The sequence below is a fragment of the Castor canadensis genome, chromosome 16 (assembly GCF_047511655.1).
Source record: "Castor canadensis chromosome 16, mCasCan1.hap1v2, whole genome shotgun sequence".
Lineage (NCBI taxonomy): Eukaryota > Metazoa > Chordata > Mammalia > Rodentia > Castoridae > Castor > Castor canadensis.
In genome coordinates this window covers 83,227,696-83,243,373 of record NC_133401.1, presented here as the reverse complement: position 1 = coordinate 83,243,373, position 15,678 = coordinate 83,227,696, and the positions used below count along the sequence as shown (strand labels likewise).

At 46.3% G+C, this 15,678-nt stretch overlaps 1 protein-coding gene across 23 annotated transcripts in view; it reads right to left on the bottom strand.

The window, feature by feature from the left end:
* The window catches only part of Tenm2 (teneurin transmembrane protein 2), a 1,177,215-nt gene that overhangs the window by 268,124 nt on the left and 893,413 nt on the right, over positions 1–15,678 (bottom strand). Inside the window, exon 1 of one of the 23 annotated variants that reach the window (XM_074057741.1) lies at positions 1,574–1,683. The exons of the other annotated variants lie outside the window; for them this stretch is intronic. Within the exon in view, the coding sequence (XP_073913842.1) occupies positions 1,574–1,649 (76 nt within the window). The 5' untranslated portion in view covers positions 1,650–1,683. Of the gene's footprint in view, positions 1–1,573; positions 1,684–15,678 lie in introns of those variants that run through there. 23 annotated transcript variants of the gene reach the window in all.

Sequence of the window (15,678 nt, the reverse complement as noted above, 5' to 3'; positions counted from 1 at the left end):
ACAAGCAAATACTGGACCTTCATTTGCACGTATCCATATGCATCAAGTAAAGAATAAGGAGGAAGGAGGTTAGTGAAGGGGATGACCTTGGAAGTCTTTGAGACATACTAACACTGCAGTGACAGCGATGTGACTCTCAAGGGCATCTTTGCCAGACCAAGCCTCCATGCCATGTCCTGGGAAACCAGCACACCTAGGGTTGTCTCATGGAAGCAGAAACAGAATAATGGTTACCAGAGGCAGGACAGGGTGGAGCCGGGAAGAGGTCAGTCAATGGGTATGAGATTGTGGCTACATAGGAGGGATGAGATTTGGAGTTTAGGGGCTAGAGGACAGGCTAGAGCGCCTGCTTTGCAACCATGAAGCCTTGAGTTCAAACCCCATTCCCACAAAAAAAAAGTATTTGGAATGTACTGGATAGGAGGTTAACTATAGTTAGCAACATTGTAATGTAGATTTCAAAATAGATACAAGAGGGAATTTTTACTATTTTCCTACAAAGAAATGTAAATGTGGTAGGGCTTGGTGGCTTCTGTCTGTAATCTCAGCTACTCAGGAGGTAGAGATCAGGAGAATCTGATCTCTGGCCAAGGTCAGCCAAGTCAAAAAGTTAGTGAGACCCCATGTCAAGAAATAAGCTTAGCATGGTGGTGCACATCTATTGTTCTAGCTACTCAGGAGGCAGAAGTAGGAGAATCGCATGCCAGGCTTGCCTGGGCAAAAACACGAGACCCTCCCTGAAAAATAAAGCAAAAAGAGCAGAGGTGAGGCTCAAGTGTATAAGCACAAAGTCCTGAGTTCAAAACCTCAGTGTCTGGGCTGGAGCTGTGGTAGACTGCTTGCCTAGCAAGCATGAGGTACTAAGTTCCAACCCCAGGAATGCCAAAAAAAAAAACCCTCAAAAAAAACCCCAAACAAACAAACAAACAAACAAAATAATGCTATGAGCCTGATGTGGTCATGGCACGGTGTATACGTGTGCCGACTGTCACATTGTATCTAGTCACATTGTTACATGTCAACTGTAAACACCGTACAGAGTTCTTTCTCAAGGAAGTTAGAGTAAGGTCCCCTCCAAGTCAGGGGATCACTCAGTTAAGTCCCTGTGGGGCCAGGCAGGAAAATGCAATGGACTGACCGGGAGCGGGTAGAGGACAGTCCTCCCTGGCTCTGGGCCAGGGTGGCCGGGTCGGGGTGACAAAGGCTTAAGGCAGACATCGTTACCTAGTTTTTCTAGAAAAGTTGTTGCCCTGGACTTTTGGATGACATTTCCTGGGTTTTAGAGATGTTGACAATTAACTCAAAATAAGTAGGTAAAGAAATAAATATGAGAACACAATATTGGAACAGACAATTAAAAAAATGGTAGTCAGCAAATCACATCTGTGAGCCCACTCCTATGGCCAGGGTACACCACTTCTCTCCCGTGAGGTGGACCCTGGTGACTCCGTCTCTTGGGAGAGTCTGGGGAGATCGCTCCACACCATGACTCTTGCTCCAAATTGCATTCTGTTTTTAAAATAATGAAATCCCCTATTTCTTGCAGGATAAAACAAACAAAGAAAGACTCTACCTGTGGAGCTATCCTCTTGCAAACATCCCTCCACAGCAACCAGGTGCCACTCTCCGCAGTGAAGTATTTTAAACATAAGGAAAAGTGACAGCACTTTGCTGTACGATATAAGCCTATAATTTCGTGTTAATGGACGCTGAAATATGACTTTTAATTTGTGTCCTTTGAGAGAGTTTATTTTTTTGAAGCCTCCAGTCAGGGCTGGCAGCTCACCAGGTGACTTGCTGAGTCTTGTCACTCTGGCCCTTGCCAACTTTTAAAATCCTCAGCCCCTGCTGTCCTGGCTTTAAGAAGTTGGCTCAAGTCACTTAAACAAGCAATTTGACACAAATTTCAACTACTTGTCTCCTTATGTGGCTGGGCTACATCTCCGAAAGGTGTAATCTACATTCTAGGGTTCCTGGGAAGCCTGCGGACATTCAGAAGAAAGACAACATGTCAAGAAAGTGCCAGGTTTGGGGACCCTCCTCACCACAAAAACAGAAGGGAAAATGTGGAGGAAGCCACTTTTTGAAGTTTGCATCTTGGGGCTGAAATGACTTGGGGGATTTCTTTTGTTTTTTTTCTTTTTTGGTTTTAATGCTCAGGAAAAGACAGCTAAACCTAAAACCCGGTGGGTAATGCCAAGGTAGTGTTGTGTGCGTTTTTCAATGGTGTCCTCCAAATGAGCCTGTAATTCCTGTTGTACTACGCACCAGTGACACTTTAAATATATCTTTGGGGGACTTTCAGAGAGGTAGCAGGCTTTTACATACACTGGCACTGTTGTCTGTCTAGTAATGTATCATTACACGGTTACTTAGCGTTTGTCTGTCTCATATTCGTGCAAAGAGGCGGGAAGGGGAGATGATGCAATAATGAACCCCCAGACATGTGCGCCAAGGCCTTTACACTCGGTAATGAGTTCCCAGCCTGTCTTCCCATCTCCGCTCCCATCCAAGTGGTGTCATTAATCCCCATTAGCTAGGCAATTATGAGACTTGCCCGGGGATGACAGGGTGAGTCAGTGTACAAGTGAAAATCCACCCACCCATCCCCAGCTCCAGCCCCAAGCCCTCATTTTCCATCCTGCTCTGCCCCCGGTCCCCACCTCCAGTTCTCCAGACCACACACGTGCCCCAAGTTCAGAGGGCCGTGGGAAGGGTTCAGTTCTCTACATGAGTTTCCTGCTTCCTGTCGGTTCACCCTGAGTGGAGTTTTCCTGGCCCACTCCACTTGGGTGGCCCTTCTCTGTCCATCTGTGCTGGCGTGGACAGACTCCTGAGGTGGTTGAATGTGTACTGATAGCACATAGAGGTCGTTCCAGGGGGAATGGAAGCCTGGACTCGGCTGTTATCTTGTGTGTTCCAAATAAAATGGATGGCGAGTTTCCCGGTCAACCGGAAGAGAGCTCAAGTTCTGCTTCCATTTCTCCTAAGCAGCAGGCTCAGAACTTTCTGGAAGAAATGAAGAAGAGTAGGAGATACCTTCCTAGGAAGCCTAAGCCTCGTGCTACTTCACTGCAAATACAATGACTGATAACAACAAACCGAAAATCAGGCAGAAGACGCTCTCCTTGTTACTGTTGCTCATTCCTACTGTGTTCTGTTTTATTTGCTTCTGTATGGATCTACCCGACAGTCATGTTTTTACTAGGTGCAGGAGATAGCAGGAAGAGACAGTCACAGGACAGAGTAATAAATGCCACCACTGGGGTCCACACAGAGGGGAAGTCAACAGGTAAAGTCAAGAGAACAGGGTTCAAGGACTGAGTGTGCCACTTTCCAGAGTTGTGAACTTGAGTGTGTTCCCTTACTTCTTACTTCTTACTGCCAAATGGTGAAACACAACAGTAATGGTCCACTGGGGTTGCCATGGAAGTTAGAAAAGGATGAATTAAAGGGCTAACTAAGCATGTCACCCAGAGCCAAGCAATTCCCCCAAACCATGTGCAGAGAACATTCTTGTTTCTCTCAGAGATGAACGCATGGGTCAGACACAACTACAGTTGCCATGAGCCCAGCCTGGAATGGAAAGTAAGCCTGGAGTTCATCCCTAGTTCAGAAGTCACAATCAGCAGTCCCCAACTTGAAGATTATCAAAAAGTCAAAGTCAATATTTTGCAGCATTTCAGGTTTCTGACTTCTAGAACAAAAACCAAACTCAAAATCCTAAGTCCACTCTAAGTTCCCCCAGCGCAAGGGGGGAACTAAACACTTAATGTGTTTATCATTGATGGCTCTCCAGTGACATAAATACAAAATCACAGGAATACAACTTCACCACCGATAACCACACAGTGAGATGTTCACACAGGATAACCATCAAGGGTACTCTTAGTAGGTAGAGGCAGCCTTCGCTCAGACCCCATACTGACCAACTATGTGATTCCTGGTTAGAATGAGTCGAGAACCTGGAATCCCAGCCTGTGCTACTGAGGGGCACTCTACCCCAAAACAAATGACAGTGGAAAGGAGGAGCTAGAAGTTATTGTTCGTCCTTTGTGGTTTTTAGTCCAAGAAAGAGGGAACTAGTGTGTTGGTTCTTTACAAAGAGACAGAAGGGTAGTCAGGGCTTCTAGAAAAGACAAGCCACTTTCTAGGGCAGGTGATTCCTGCACATTTAAACACTAAGTGTAGGGATACCACTATCGTCTGTCCTGTTGCAGCATGGCCTGGGCTTCTGGGTGTACACTTTCTTTTTGGCTGGCTTTGTGCTCACTGGGTAGGCTCTCTACTGCTTGAGCCACACTGCCAGCCCTTTTTGCTCTGTTTATTTTGGAGTTAGGGTCTTGCTTTTTGCCTAGACTGACCTGGATTGTGATCCTCCTATTTTACTCTTCCTGTTGTCACTACAATGACAGACGTGTGTCACCATCTACAGCTTTTTCTGTTGAAATAGGGTCTCACAATTTTTTTGCCTTGAATCTGAAATCCTACTGATTTCCACCTCCCAAGGAGCTAGGATTACAGGCTTGAGCCATGGTGCCTGGCTCTGGGGTATAGATTCTGGGAGAGCCGTAGCCAGTTGATTTTGATGTGAAGTCATTTATGTATTTTGTCTTATTTTGAACACTGGTTGTCACTGCACACTTAAGAAAAGCAAAGCAGTGCCTTTTTGTCGAGTGACAGCATAGCTCCTAGAACCACAGAACTTGGCACATTGTTCCTCCTCTGTTGACTGAAACACAGGTGTAAACACCCCACACCCACACTTCAGTAACATAGAGGAAGAATTTCCGGGAATAGGGGCAAGGAAGTTAACTGGTAATAACCGTCTATTGTTGGCACATCTGCTTATATAAACAGCTGGGGGAGGTCTCTGGGCTCCAGGGTGAGGATGCAGAGGGGAAGGAGGACAGAGCTAAGGCAAGACATTCTTGTCTGGTTTTATAATCGACACCATTTTTTCCTGATGATTAAAAATTATGATAAAGTATATGAAAGAAAAAAAAATAAAAGCAGCTGTCTGCCTAGCCACTCATAAATCACTCAACACAGAGCTGGCATGGCCACTGATGGGCTTAAGCGCCTCCCTGCCCCCACTCCCCTCGGGAGACCCAGAGATGATAAATTAACCACAAACTCTCTGCTGTCCACTGACCGCCTCTTTGGGGCAAGTCACATCTTGACAGCAATTTGAAGATGCTGGAAGTGGGGATGGTGTTGGAGAGACGTGGGTGTCTCTGGTGGATGAAAATTGGCACTAGGACACAGTTTGAATTTGACGTTGTATGGGAGCCAGAGGGAGTTGCGGGGTGAGGGTTTTGGAGACAACAGCTTTTGGCTAGAACAATGGAAGGTGTGGGGTCTATTGTGGGCTGCCTGGTTGGCGGTTGGCCTTGACTCTCTGCTGACCGCTGGACAGACGTGTGGCCCCTGGAAGATCACATCCTTTCTCTGAGTCTGCTTCTTCCTCTGTAGAAAGGGTGTCCTGGTCTTACCTCTCATGTATGGTTTGAAGAGAACCTAATGAGAAGGTATCTAAATGGACCCTTGCACAACTCTTGACACATAGCAAGCTATCAATAAATATCACTACGTCACACTGTTGTTACTTGGCATTAATGATGTGACAATAGTTACGACAGGCAGAGTAACCATGGCCCCGAGGAATGTCAGGAGAACCTTCCTTGTCTTTTTGTGATGGCAGCTCTTCAGGGTAGTTATCAAATGAACATACAGAGGAAACACAGCCAGTCCCAGCCCTACTGCCTTCAGTCTTGGCCTGAAGAAGGGCAGAGTGACCAAGTGACATGGCCTGGACCCTGTCACAGACAGTCCCAAGAATAAATGTCTGAGAGGTCACACAAACAAAACCTGGGACACAGAACTTATCCATTTCTGTATGCAAAACAATCACTACTAATGACACCAAAATGGTAACGTTGGCTGCAGTGACTGTGAATTAAGTCCTCCTTGTGTGCCTGGAACTGTGCTAAGTACTGTGTACACATGATTTCAGTGTAACCCACTCACTGGTATGGGACAGGTCACTTTATTATCCCCGTGTGACAGATCCAGGATGCAAGGTTCAGAGAGGTTAACGTGCCAAAGGTCACACAGCTTAGTAAATGAAAGAGCTGGCATTTGATCCCAGGGTGTCTTCCTCTTGCAGCCATAAGCAAAGGAACACCAGGCCAGAACACGGTCACACAGGGAGGGACCAGCCCCCGGGCCTGGCTGACCTGTACCGAGCATGTACAGAGGAAAACTAGCTCACCTCACATTTTTGTGCCCATGTGCTTAAGTGGCAGAACTGAGAATTCTGCGGGAATCACCTGCCTCGAGCTCTCCCTGTCTTACAATGCTGCTGGATTAGGAGAAATCTGCAGTGCGGGCTTTGTTTTTTTTAATGCCTTCCCCACAGGCCCTCCCAGCCCTCCTCCTCTGGGCTGCATCCCTGGCTCCCATTGCCAGGGGCACAAACTATGGACAACAGTCAGACCTGTCAGAGGCAGAGCCAAGGTCAGGCTCCGTCCCAGCTTGCTCTGCCCTGTTCTGACCCCAGGTATCACACAAAACAGCCCAGGGATGTTTGGAGAGAGATTTCCTTATCTGTCTCGAGATACTGGGCACTGTAGACACTGAACTTGGTCTCTCCTTCCCTGACTTCCCAGCTACGTGGATTTTCAGATCCTGACCTGGGTGTGGGGTTGCTGGCTTGCCAGGGCAGGTGAGCCGTCTGCAGATAGCATGGATCTGGCCTCGACCATAGCAGGTCACATCTGCAGCCTTTCCAAGTGAAAGAAGGACGCAGGAAGGAGCGGGGCAATCACGTCCTCTCTCAGCGCGCAGCCCTGGGCTCCAGCTCTGGTCAGTGTCTCTCAGCAGAGGGGGACACACTGTTTTATAAGGGGGGGACTGTCCTTGACAGAAAGGCCCCACTCAGCTTGAGCAGGAGGCCAGGAAAGGAAGGCAAGGGCTGTGCTTGCTTGTAAGAAATGATTTATGGTTCTCTGGCTTACACGAAATATATGACCTCAGAGAAAATCACGTTGAGTGCATTCACAATGACACACAGACCAACATCGCGTGGCAGAGGCACGGGAATTGCTGTCACAGGGAACAATCAGCAGCAGGCTCAGAAACTGGAGTTTTGTCACCTCTACCCGCTCTCATAAAAGACCAGGGTTGGAGGGATATCTTTGATCTTCTAGGAACAACGATGCCCGTTTACTAAGCACTGGCTGCACGATAAGCATTTTACAGAAATTTTACTTAAAATTTCTAAGTAGATACTGTTCTCTGTTTCAAAGATGAGGGTGCAGGGAGGCACAGGGAGGCTAGTTAATAGTGAGCTGTAATGTCCTTGTGTCCCTTCTTGGTGCTGGCTTGGCACAGGGTTTTGAATTATTTTGGGGGTTCTCCTGGGCTCTCCACTACATGGGGAAATGGCTCCAGATGCCTGTTTTATGTCCCCAGCATAGGGTCTCAGTGCCTGATTCAGGGTCTGTGCTGGGTGGATGGATGGATGGATGTTCCCAGAGGCTGCATACGAGCTCAGTAGGGAGAGGGCATCCTAGTTAGAGCATCCTAGTTAAATTCTGGAGTCACTGTGGGCCTTTTGTAAGTCCCCTAATTCTTACTTCTCCAAGAAGGCCCTGTAACAGGGAGGAAGCCAGATACAAGGAGAAGGTGACTTTGAACCCCTCTGTCTTTGGTTTTTGGTTGTTTTTTCTAGCTCTGCTTGCCTATCTGATTTCAAATAGCTTTACTGCAATGTGATAAAATTCAGCCGAGTTTCTTTAGTAAATTCACTGAGGTGTGCAGCCATCTCACTACGTAGTGTCAGAGCATTTTTGTCACCCCCAAAGGAAACGCCATACCCCTTACAAGTCCCTCCCCCATTCCTGCTCCCTCCCCAGCCTCTAGAGAATGCAAAGCTAATTTCTGTTTCTGTGCCCAATCCCTAGCAATGGTGGTTCCCCGTGCGTTTTAAGACCATGATGTCTGTCTGTTGTGGAGCCCCACTGGAGCGGATCAAAGGTAGATCTCAGATGGCCTCAGTTCTCACAAGTTCAAACACCTTTCTCTGGAAAGATTAAAATACCTTTCCCTGCAGCAGGCTCTCCACAGGTGCTTTTTGGCTGGGCCCCTGCTGCTGTGGACTTTTTCAAGTGGAGAGTGTCAGTGATGGCCACCAGGGGACCAGCCAGATACCTGAGCTTCTGAGTAGCCTGAAACTTGTCCTGGTGGTTCAGGTTGACCACACTCACAGTGGAGTGCCAGTCCTACTCAGCCCAAGGCCAGCCAGGCAGGGGCAGGGACTCTTGGAGGAGGTGGAAAGGAAGGGGATTTTCACTTGGGTACAAGGAAGCAGCTGCCCTGCCATTGAGCACTTAATAGCAAGTAAGTGCCCCATTTGGGATCAGTCTACCCACACAGGACAAGGGTGATGTGTCACAAAGGGTCCCCATCAGCTTACCAGGTCCATATTCAGTCATCAGAAAACTCCTACCTGATAAGCAATGCCCTCCCCATTGGATACTTTCTAAGTGGCTTGCACATGCACGTGTGCACACATGCGCACACATGGCCACTTGAAGAACCCTTCTAATGACAAGATTTGATTTCAGACTTCCCTCGGAGCGGTGCCGATGTGAGCATTTCCATAAATCTGCGTTACCCTGGGTACTCAGCCTCCTCTGGGAGACGCAAGCTTATCAGTAGAAAGTAATGGTTTCGGGTTTTCCGTTGCCATAAGGACCCTGACGACACTATTAAGATCCATGCGCTCCCTGTCGAGAAGTTTCGAAGTGAAATTACGAATACGCCTGGATGTGATGTTGACTGTTGTGCTCTGGCAGACCCACTCTCTGTTATTTGAGAAGAATTATCACTTTCCCAAGCAGAGAATTGCATCAGAAATTTAAACTCCTGTCATCCCAGCTCAGCACACAGCTTTTCAAGGTCTTAGTGTAAAGTAGGGTAGGCATGATTTGGGTATTTCTCGGACTATAGATATAGGTTTGGTTTTGCAAAGATCAAACTGGGTTTTGTTTTGGGTGTGTCGGAAGAAAATTCCCCACTGTGGAATCCTTTTCCATCAAGATGCATTCCTTTAGTGTCTAGCTAGGGTTTTCATGGGGTTAATTTCATCCTCTTCCTCCTCTCAGGCTTTTTTCCTCTTTCTTTGAGTTTTCGAGATTCTCTCCTCTCCCCTGGACATAGGAAGAGGGCCAACAAAGGTAAAATATGGTTCTGATTCCAGATTGAGTCTGATGTGCAGAATGACGAGGACAAAGGCTGAGCTGCGTCGTTCATTAACGGGAGGGACAGCTGAGTTAAATGGCAAGGAGAGGATAAAGGTTCCTGGAATATTTTCCCTTCAAAGCTCAGCAGTATTATTTACTATCTGGGTGACCTTTTCCCCAAATCTCTCCTGGTACATGCCTTACAGGGCAAGGGAACAAAAGGTTCTCCATTCTATATAAACAGAAGTCAGCTGAATGTCAGACCTTGGACGGCGTCTCCTTTCCTGTCCAGTGACAGCTGATGTAATGGGATGTATGGGGAATATTGAGAAAGAAATTTCCAGAATGCTTCTTTTGTCTTCAAACTACACACACATATGAGCAGGTATTACCCAAGAAAAACAAGTATCTGAGAGCTTCTGAAAGCAGTATCCTCTGCCCAGTACTGTCAGAGAGAGAGAGAGAGAGAGAGAGAGAGAGAGAGAGAGAGAGAGAGAGAGAGAGAGAGAAAGAGAAAGAGAAAAAGAGAGAGAGAGAAAGAGAGAGAGAGAACCCTTTGAAATTTGTTCTTAATTGGTCATTGGCTTCCTTCAAAGTTGTCTTGGAGTTGCTTTTATCTTCCAGTTCAGGTGACTCCAACTGGTCTCGTGGTCTTTCTCATCACGGTTGAGCAGAAAACAATGAGAAACCCTCACCCCACCCAGAAGAAAGAGCCCAGGCTAAGAATGACTTTTAGAAAAAGACTGGGCCCAAGAACAGAAGGCCTGTGCGCTGTGACACTCTCAGTTTTGTGGCAGGAAGAAGAATTATTGGCACTAGATCACTGGCTCCCTCGTGCTCCAGGTTTCATCCTAGTGCTAGATCTTGATGCTGCTTCATGGTTTTTTTCCAAGTTTAAGCCAGGCCTATGGTTCATGCTTATAATCCCAGTTAGTCAGGAGGTGGAGGGGTAGGCAGATCACTGTCTGAGGATAGCTTGGGCAAAAGTGTGAGACTCTTTCTGAACAACAAAAAACTAAAGCCAAAAAAGACTAGGTGTGTGGCTCAAATGGAAGAGCAACTGCCTAGCAAGCATAAGGCCCTGTGTTCAAACACCAGTACCACCAAAAGAAAAAAAAAAAAAAAAGACATTGCTCTCCCCAATTTTGCCCACGGGACTGCGAATTAGACAAGAGGAATTTTGAGGTGCTGAACCTCTGCGTGCCTCAGTTTCCATGCCCATAAAGGATCTGCCATATTTGCCTTCCTTCAAGGAAAGGATATACTTTGTATTCATGTATGAAAACAGAAAAATGAAACCTGTTGAAATTATTTTAAGGAGTGGGGGGAGATGGAGAGAGAAGAAGGAGTGGGTGAATCTAATTAATTAGGATACATTGTAAGCACATATGTAAATGCCACAATATTTCCTTCTGGACAACTATTACATGCTAATAAAAAAAAAATAGAAAACAACCCCAAAGAATCCCCCATAAAAGGTAGTGAGCGACAGTTCTGACATGGTGGAGTTAAACCAGATGGGGTATGCATTACGGACAGGAAATTCTCAGGAAATGTTAATACTTATTTATTTTATTTTTTTGGCAGTACTGGGGTTTGAACTCAGGGCCTCACACTTGCTAAGCAGGCACTCCACAGCTTGAACCACACCTCTCTCCCTTTCTGCTCTGGTAACTTTGGAGATGGGGTTTCACTTTTTGCTCAGGCAAGCCTGTACTGTGATTCTCCTGTTTTATACTTTCCATGTAGCTAGGATGGCAGGCATGAACCACTGCACCCAGCTATTGCTTGAGACGGCGTATTGAAAACTGTTTTTGCCCTCGAATTGCTCTGGTCTCAAACAGTGACCCTCCCAATCTCAGACTCCCAAGCAGTTAGGATTACAGGCATGAGCCACCAGTGCCTGGCTTATCAACTCTTTTATTGCCTATGAAAACCAACACAAGGAAGGCCTGGTTTTCTTTGGTGCTCCTGGCCCTGTCAAGATTTAGCCTGTTTTTCTGGAAGAGGATTTCTAGTGAAATCAAGACTCATGAGTTTCTCTGGGTCCCACGTGAGCTGCTCAGGTTGCTCCGTCAGTGCCATCCCTGTTGAATGACTCCCGGACGGCTTGCGTGGTTCATCAGCTAGATGGTTTCTGTCATGAATTTGCAATTTGTTGCTCAGATCTTCTTGGGTTCCTGAGACGTCCTAGTATTTATCACTTCAAATGGATTCATTCGTAATCCCATAATGCAGAGGTAGAGCCATCCCTCAGGTGGAATAACCAGATTTGGGGGACAGAACCATTTCCATTTATAACACTGCCTTGTGATGCTGCAAAGTGCGGTCTGCGAAGGTTTCTTCATATTTAATCAGAGACCTGGAGGACGAAGGAGGGAGCCATTCCACACTATCTGGAAGAACCTTGGGTTAGGCAGAAGAAATAGCAAGAACAAAGGCATCTTAAATCTGCTACCTGCCTGTGTTTGGATCCCCAGATTATCAGCCTGTATTCATCTCTTCCACTCAACTTCCAGCCTCGTTTTCTAAGAAAATACTGAAGGGAAAAAGAAAGGCCCTGGATCCTCACTGGCCTCACTGGCCTAATTTGGGAGCCAGTCAAGCAGGATTCTGCCTCAGGCCCTTTGCACTTGCTATAGCCTTGACCTGGGGATGGAGATAATTGGGTAACTCACTCTTCAGTCCCAGTCTCATCTCAAATGTCATCCTGGAAGACAGTGAAGCAGTCTTACCCTCCTTGCTTGCTTTCTTTCTCTCTAAAATACATGTTGACATCCATCAAAATTATTTTTCTTTGTGCACTAGAAAGTAAACATCACAATGACAAAGGTACTATTTTATTCTCTCTTGAACCCATTGTCTCGTGACACTTTGTGGGCACAATAAATGGTTGTTTGGTGAACTGTATCTTCACAAGTATGGCAAGAACAGAGGATATCCAAGTTCCAACAGACATGACAAAATTTCCAAGGCACTGTTCAAAAGCCTGAACTCCAAGTTCAAGGAAAAAAATACATGTGGGTCTCTTTGCCAAAACATTACGAGCCTCATGCAAACTGTGGCAAGTTTTTCTCTTCCTGCAGTAACTCAGACATGACAACAGGTGCCTCCAGGGCTGAATCCCCACGGGGCGAAGGAGGGCAGAGGCTGCCCCCCTCCACCCCAAGTGGGACCTGCACATTTCACTTCAAACGCCAACTAACGGCCCTCCCGAGGCCCTCTCTGCCACCTGCCCAGTCTCACTTTCCATCACAAATCCACTGTGTTAAAGCATCTTTACTGAAGGCCAGCCTCTGGCTCACCTGGACAGGAGGAGCCCTGCGGAGTTGGTGACACAGAAAGCAACTCACTGGGCCAAGAGAAAAGGCTGGCATTGCTGAGGCTTTGCAAGTCAAAAGCAAGACGTGGAAGTCCACCTGGATCTGATAGGTTTCCAGGCTGAACCACAACGGCTTCCTCTACCCGCCATGTTGCTGAACTAAGCGTTGTGTGGTCCCCTGTCCTAGGTTTAACACTGAGAAAACACGGATGCGGTATCGATTGAATGACTCCAACTGGTCATACTTAGCCCACTGATTCTTCTTTTATAAATTTATTTTATTGGTGTACATTAATTACACGACATGGTGAGTTTCACCGTGCTGGTTTTATACACAAGCCCAATGTACGTTCATAATATTCTTCCCGATTGTCGCAAGCCTCCCTGACTGATGTGTGGCACACGGTTTCCCTCTGTGCCAGCCCTGTGCCAGCCCTAGGTGGGTGTAGTCATTTCATAAGGTCTTTCATGTTTTCCGACAGAAATCCAAAGAAATGACGGCTGTGTTCGCAAAGCCCTCCTTTTGCTTCTCTCCAACTAAATTCTGTGCCCAAGCACCACAGTGTTGTCAAAACACTCAGCAAACCATGTGCAGCCATTTATCTGTTCATTCATTCCTTCATGCCTGTCCTTCATTTGTTCATGCGATCATTTGGCAATCAATTATGGAGCCCTGACCCCAGATCCAGGGGCTTTGAATGCTACAAAGTCCCCTGTGTACAGAAAGGTAAAGAAACAGACATGTCCTGTGCTGACCTTTGGTCTCAGCCACAGGTTTGTTCCACCTGAACCCTTTTATTTCTCCTTGTAGTTAACTACCAAAGTGCCTCACCTTTCCACGTGAAGTTCTACTCATCCTTCAGCTCATGTATGGACATTTTGTAAGGACCACGATGACAATCTGTTCTGAAAAATTCCACCTATGCATATCATTAAATGCCACATTCCCCTCCCCTCCTCTTTTTCAAGGCTAAGTCACTTCTCTGCTGGGTTTATACACATATGCGTCCCAGCATACAAGGGTTTATTTTTTTCCCTTGCATACCATTTAAAGGATGCTCCGTGGCACACAGAGACATTCACAGGAATGTTAATTATTACCTGTGGAGAGAAACTGTAACATTTTGATTCATTTGTGTTTTCAGCAGAATGTGGTATTTGTCAACTGTCTTTTATGTTTAATTCTAGATAACAGAGCATGGCGAACTGAGTCCTCAATTACACTTCCTCTGCAAGGTTCCCACGCATGGTTCCTGCCCTGGATCCTGACTGGGGTCTGTGCCAGAGAGCGGGGAGCACTCTCTGATCATATAAAGGAGTCAGGAGCACTTGATGGAATGGAGGAGGTGAAAAGGGTTTCACAGTCTGGGTGTCTGCCCACCGTCCAGTCCCATCTCCCTGCTTACCTTCTGGCAGGCACCCAGCACCATCTCGACCTATTCCATGGACGATAAAAATACCTAGCATTTAGACATTTCCTTAATTAAAACTCTAGGCCGGGTGCCTGTAGCCCATGCCTGTAATCCTAGCTACTCAGGAGGCAGAGATCCAGGGATCAAAGTTCAAAGCCTACCTTGCGGGAATAGTTTGCAAGGCCCTATCTCGAAAATACCCATCACAAAGAAGGGCTGGTGGAGTGGCTCGAGTGGCAGGGCACCTGCCTAGCAAGTGTGAGGCCCTGAGTTCAAACCCCAGTACCACCAAAAAACCAAAAAAAAAACCACAAAAAAACCCCCACTAAAGTCTGGCTCAAAGAAGGAACCATCAATAGAACTGAGAAAGGCAGGCTTCTTTTTCAAGAAGAGTTCACTGCCAGAAAATGAAAGGATTGTTTCATTAGGAAGTAAAAAAATACATCCATGTTTATTGCGGCACTATTCACAATAGCCAAGTTACGGAAACAGCCAAGATGCCCCAGCACTGACGAATGGATTAAGAAAATGTGGTATCTATACACAATGGAATTTTATGCAGCCATGAAGAAGTACGAAATGTTATCATTCGCTGGTAAATGGATGGAACTGGAGAACATCATTCTGAGTGAGGTTAGCCTGGCTCAAAAGACCAAAAATCGTATGTTCTCCCTCATATGTGGACATTAGATCAAGGGCAAACACAACAAGGGGATTGGACTTTGAGCACATGATAAAAGCGAGAGCACACAAGGGAGGGGTGAGGATAGGTAAGACACCTAAAAAATTAGCTAGCATTTGTTGCCCTTAACGCAGAGAAACTAAAGCAGATACCTTAAAGCAACTGAGGCCAATAGGAAAAGGGGACCAGGAACTAGAGAAAAGGTTAGATCAAAAAGAATTAACCTAGAAGGTAACACCCACGCACAGGAAATCAATGTGAGTCAATGCCCTGTATAGCTATCCTTATCTCAACCAGCAAAAACCCTTGTTCCTTCCTGTTATTGCTTATACTCTCTCTACAACAAAATTAGAAATAAGGGCAAAATAGTTTCTGCTGGGTATTGACGGGGGTGGAGAGGGAGGGGACGGAGTGGGTGGTAACGGAGGGGGTGGGGGCAGGGGGGAGAAATGAACCAAGCCTTGTATGCACATATGAATAATAAAAGAAAAATGAAAAAAAAAAAAAGGAAGTAAAAAAATCATGACTTCTGAAATTCACCAGAAGCAACACCTGATGACAGGGCAGTATGCCACCTTTTACTGTTTGACAGCAGGAAAGCTCCAAAGCACCACAGTGAGACTCCTCCCGCACCTCTGCTACATCACTGGTGGTGAATGCAAGACCATAGGGCCAGGGATGAAAACGGTTTAGTGGACGTTACACCTACCATACCCCCTTGTCATCATAACCTATGAACTCACCCCGAAACCTGCACGAGGAAATCTATAGCCTTTCTGTTCCAGATCACTGAGAACTACAAACAAGCAGATGTGCCACAGGAAATGAATAAAGTGTAACAATCTCTGAATGGAAGGCTACACAGTGACAAGAGGAATGACAACAGAACAACATGTCATGCACTAGGCAATTGCTGAGAGTGGTTTTTAAATGTTCTCATCATAAAACAGTTGTAAGTCTATGAGTAAGGGAGACGTTGATTAGCGTGAGTGATTGATCTGGTCTACGGCATAT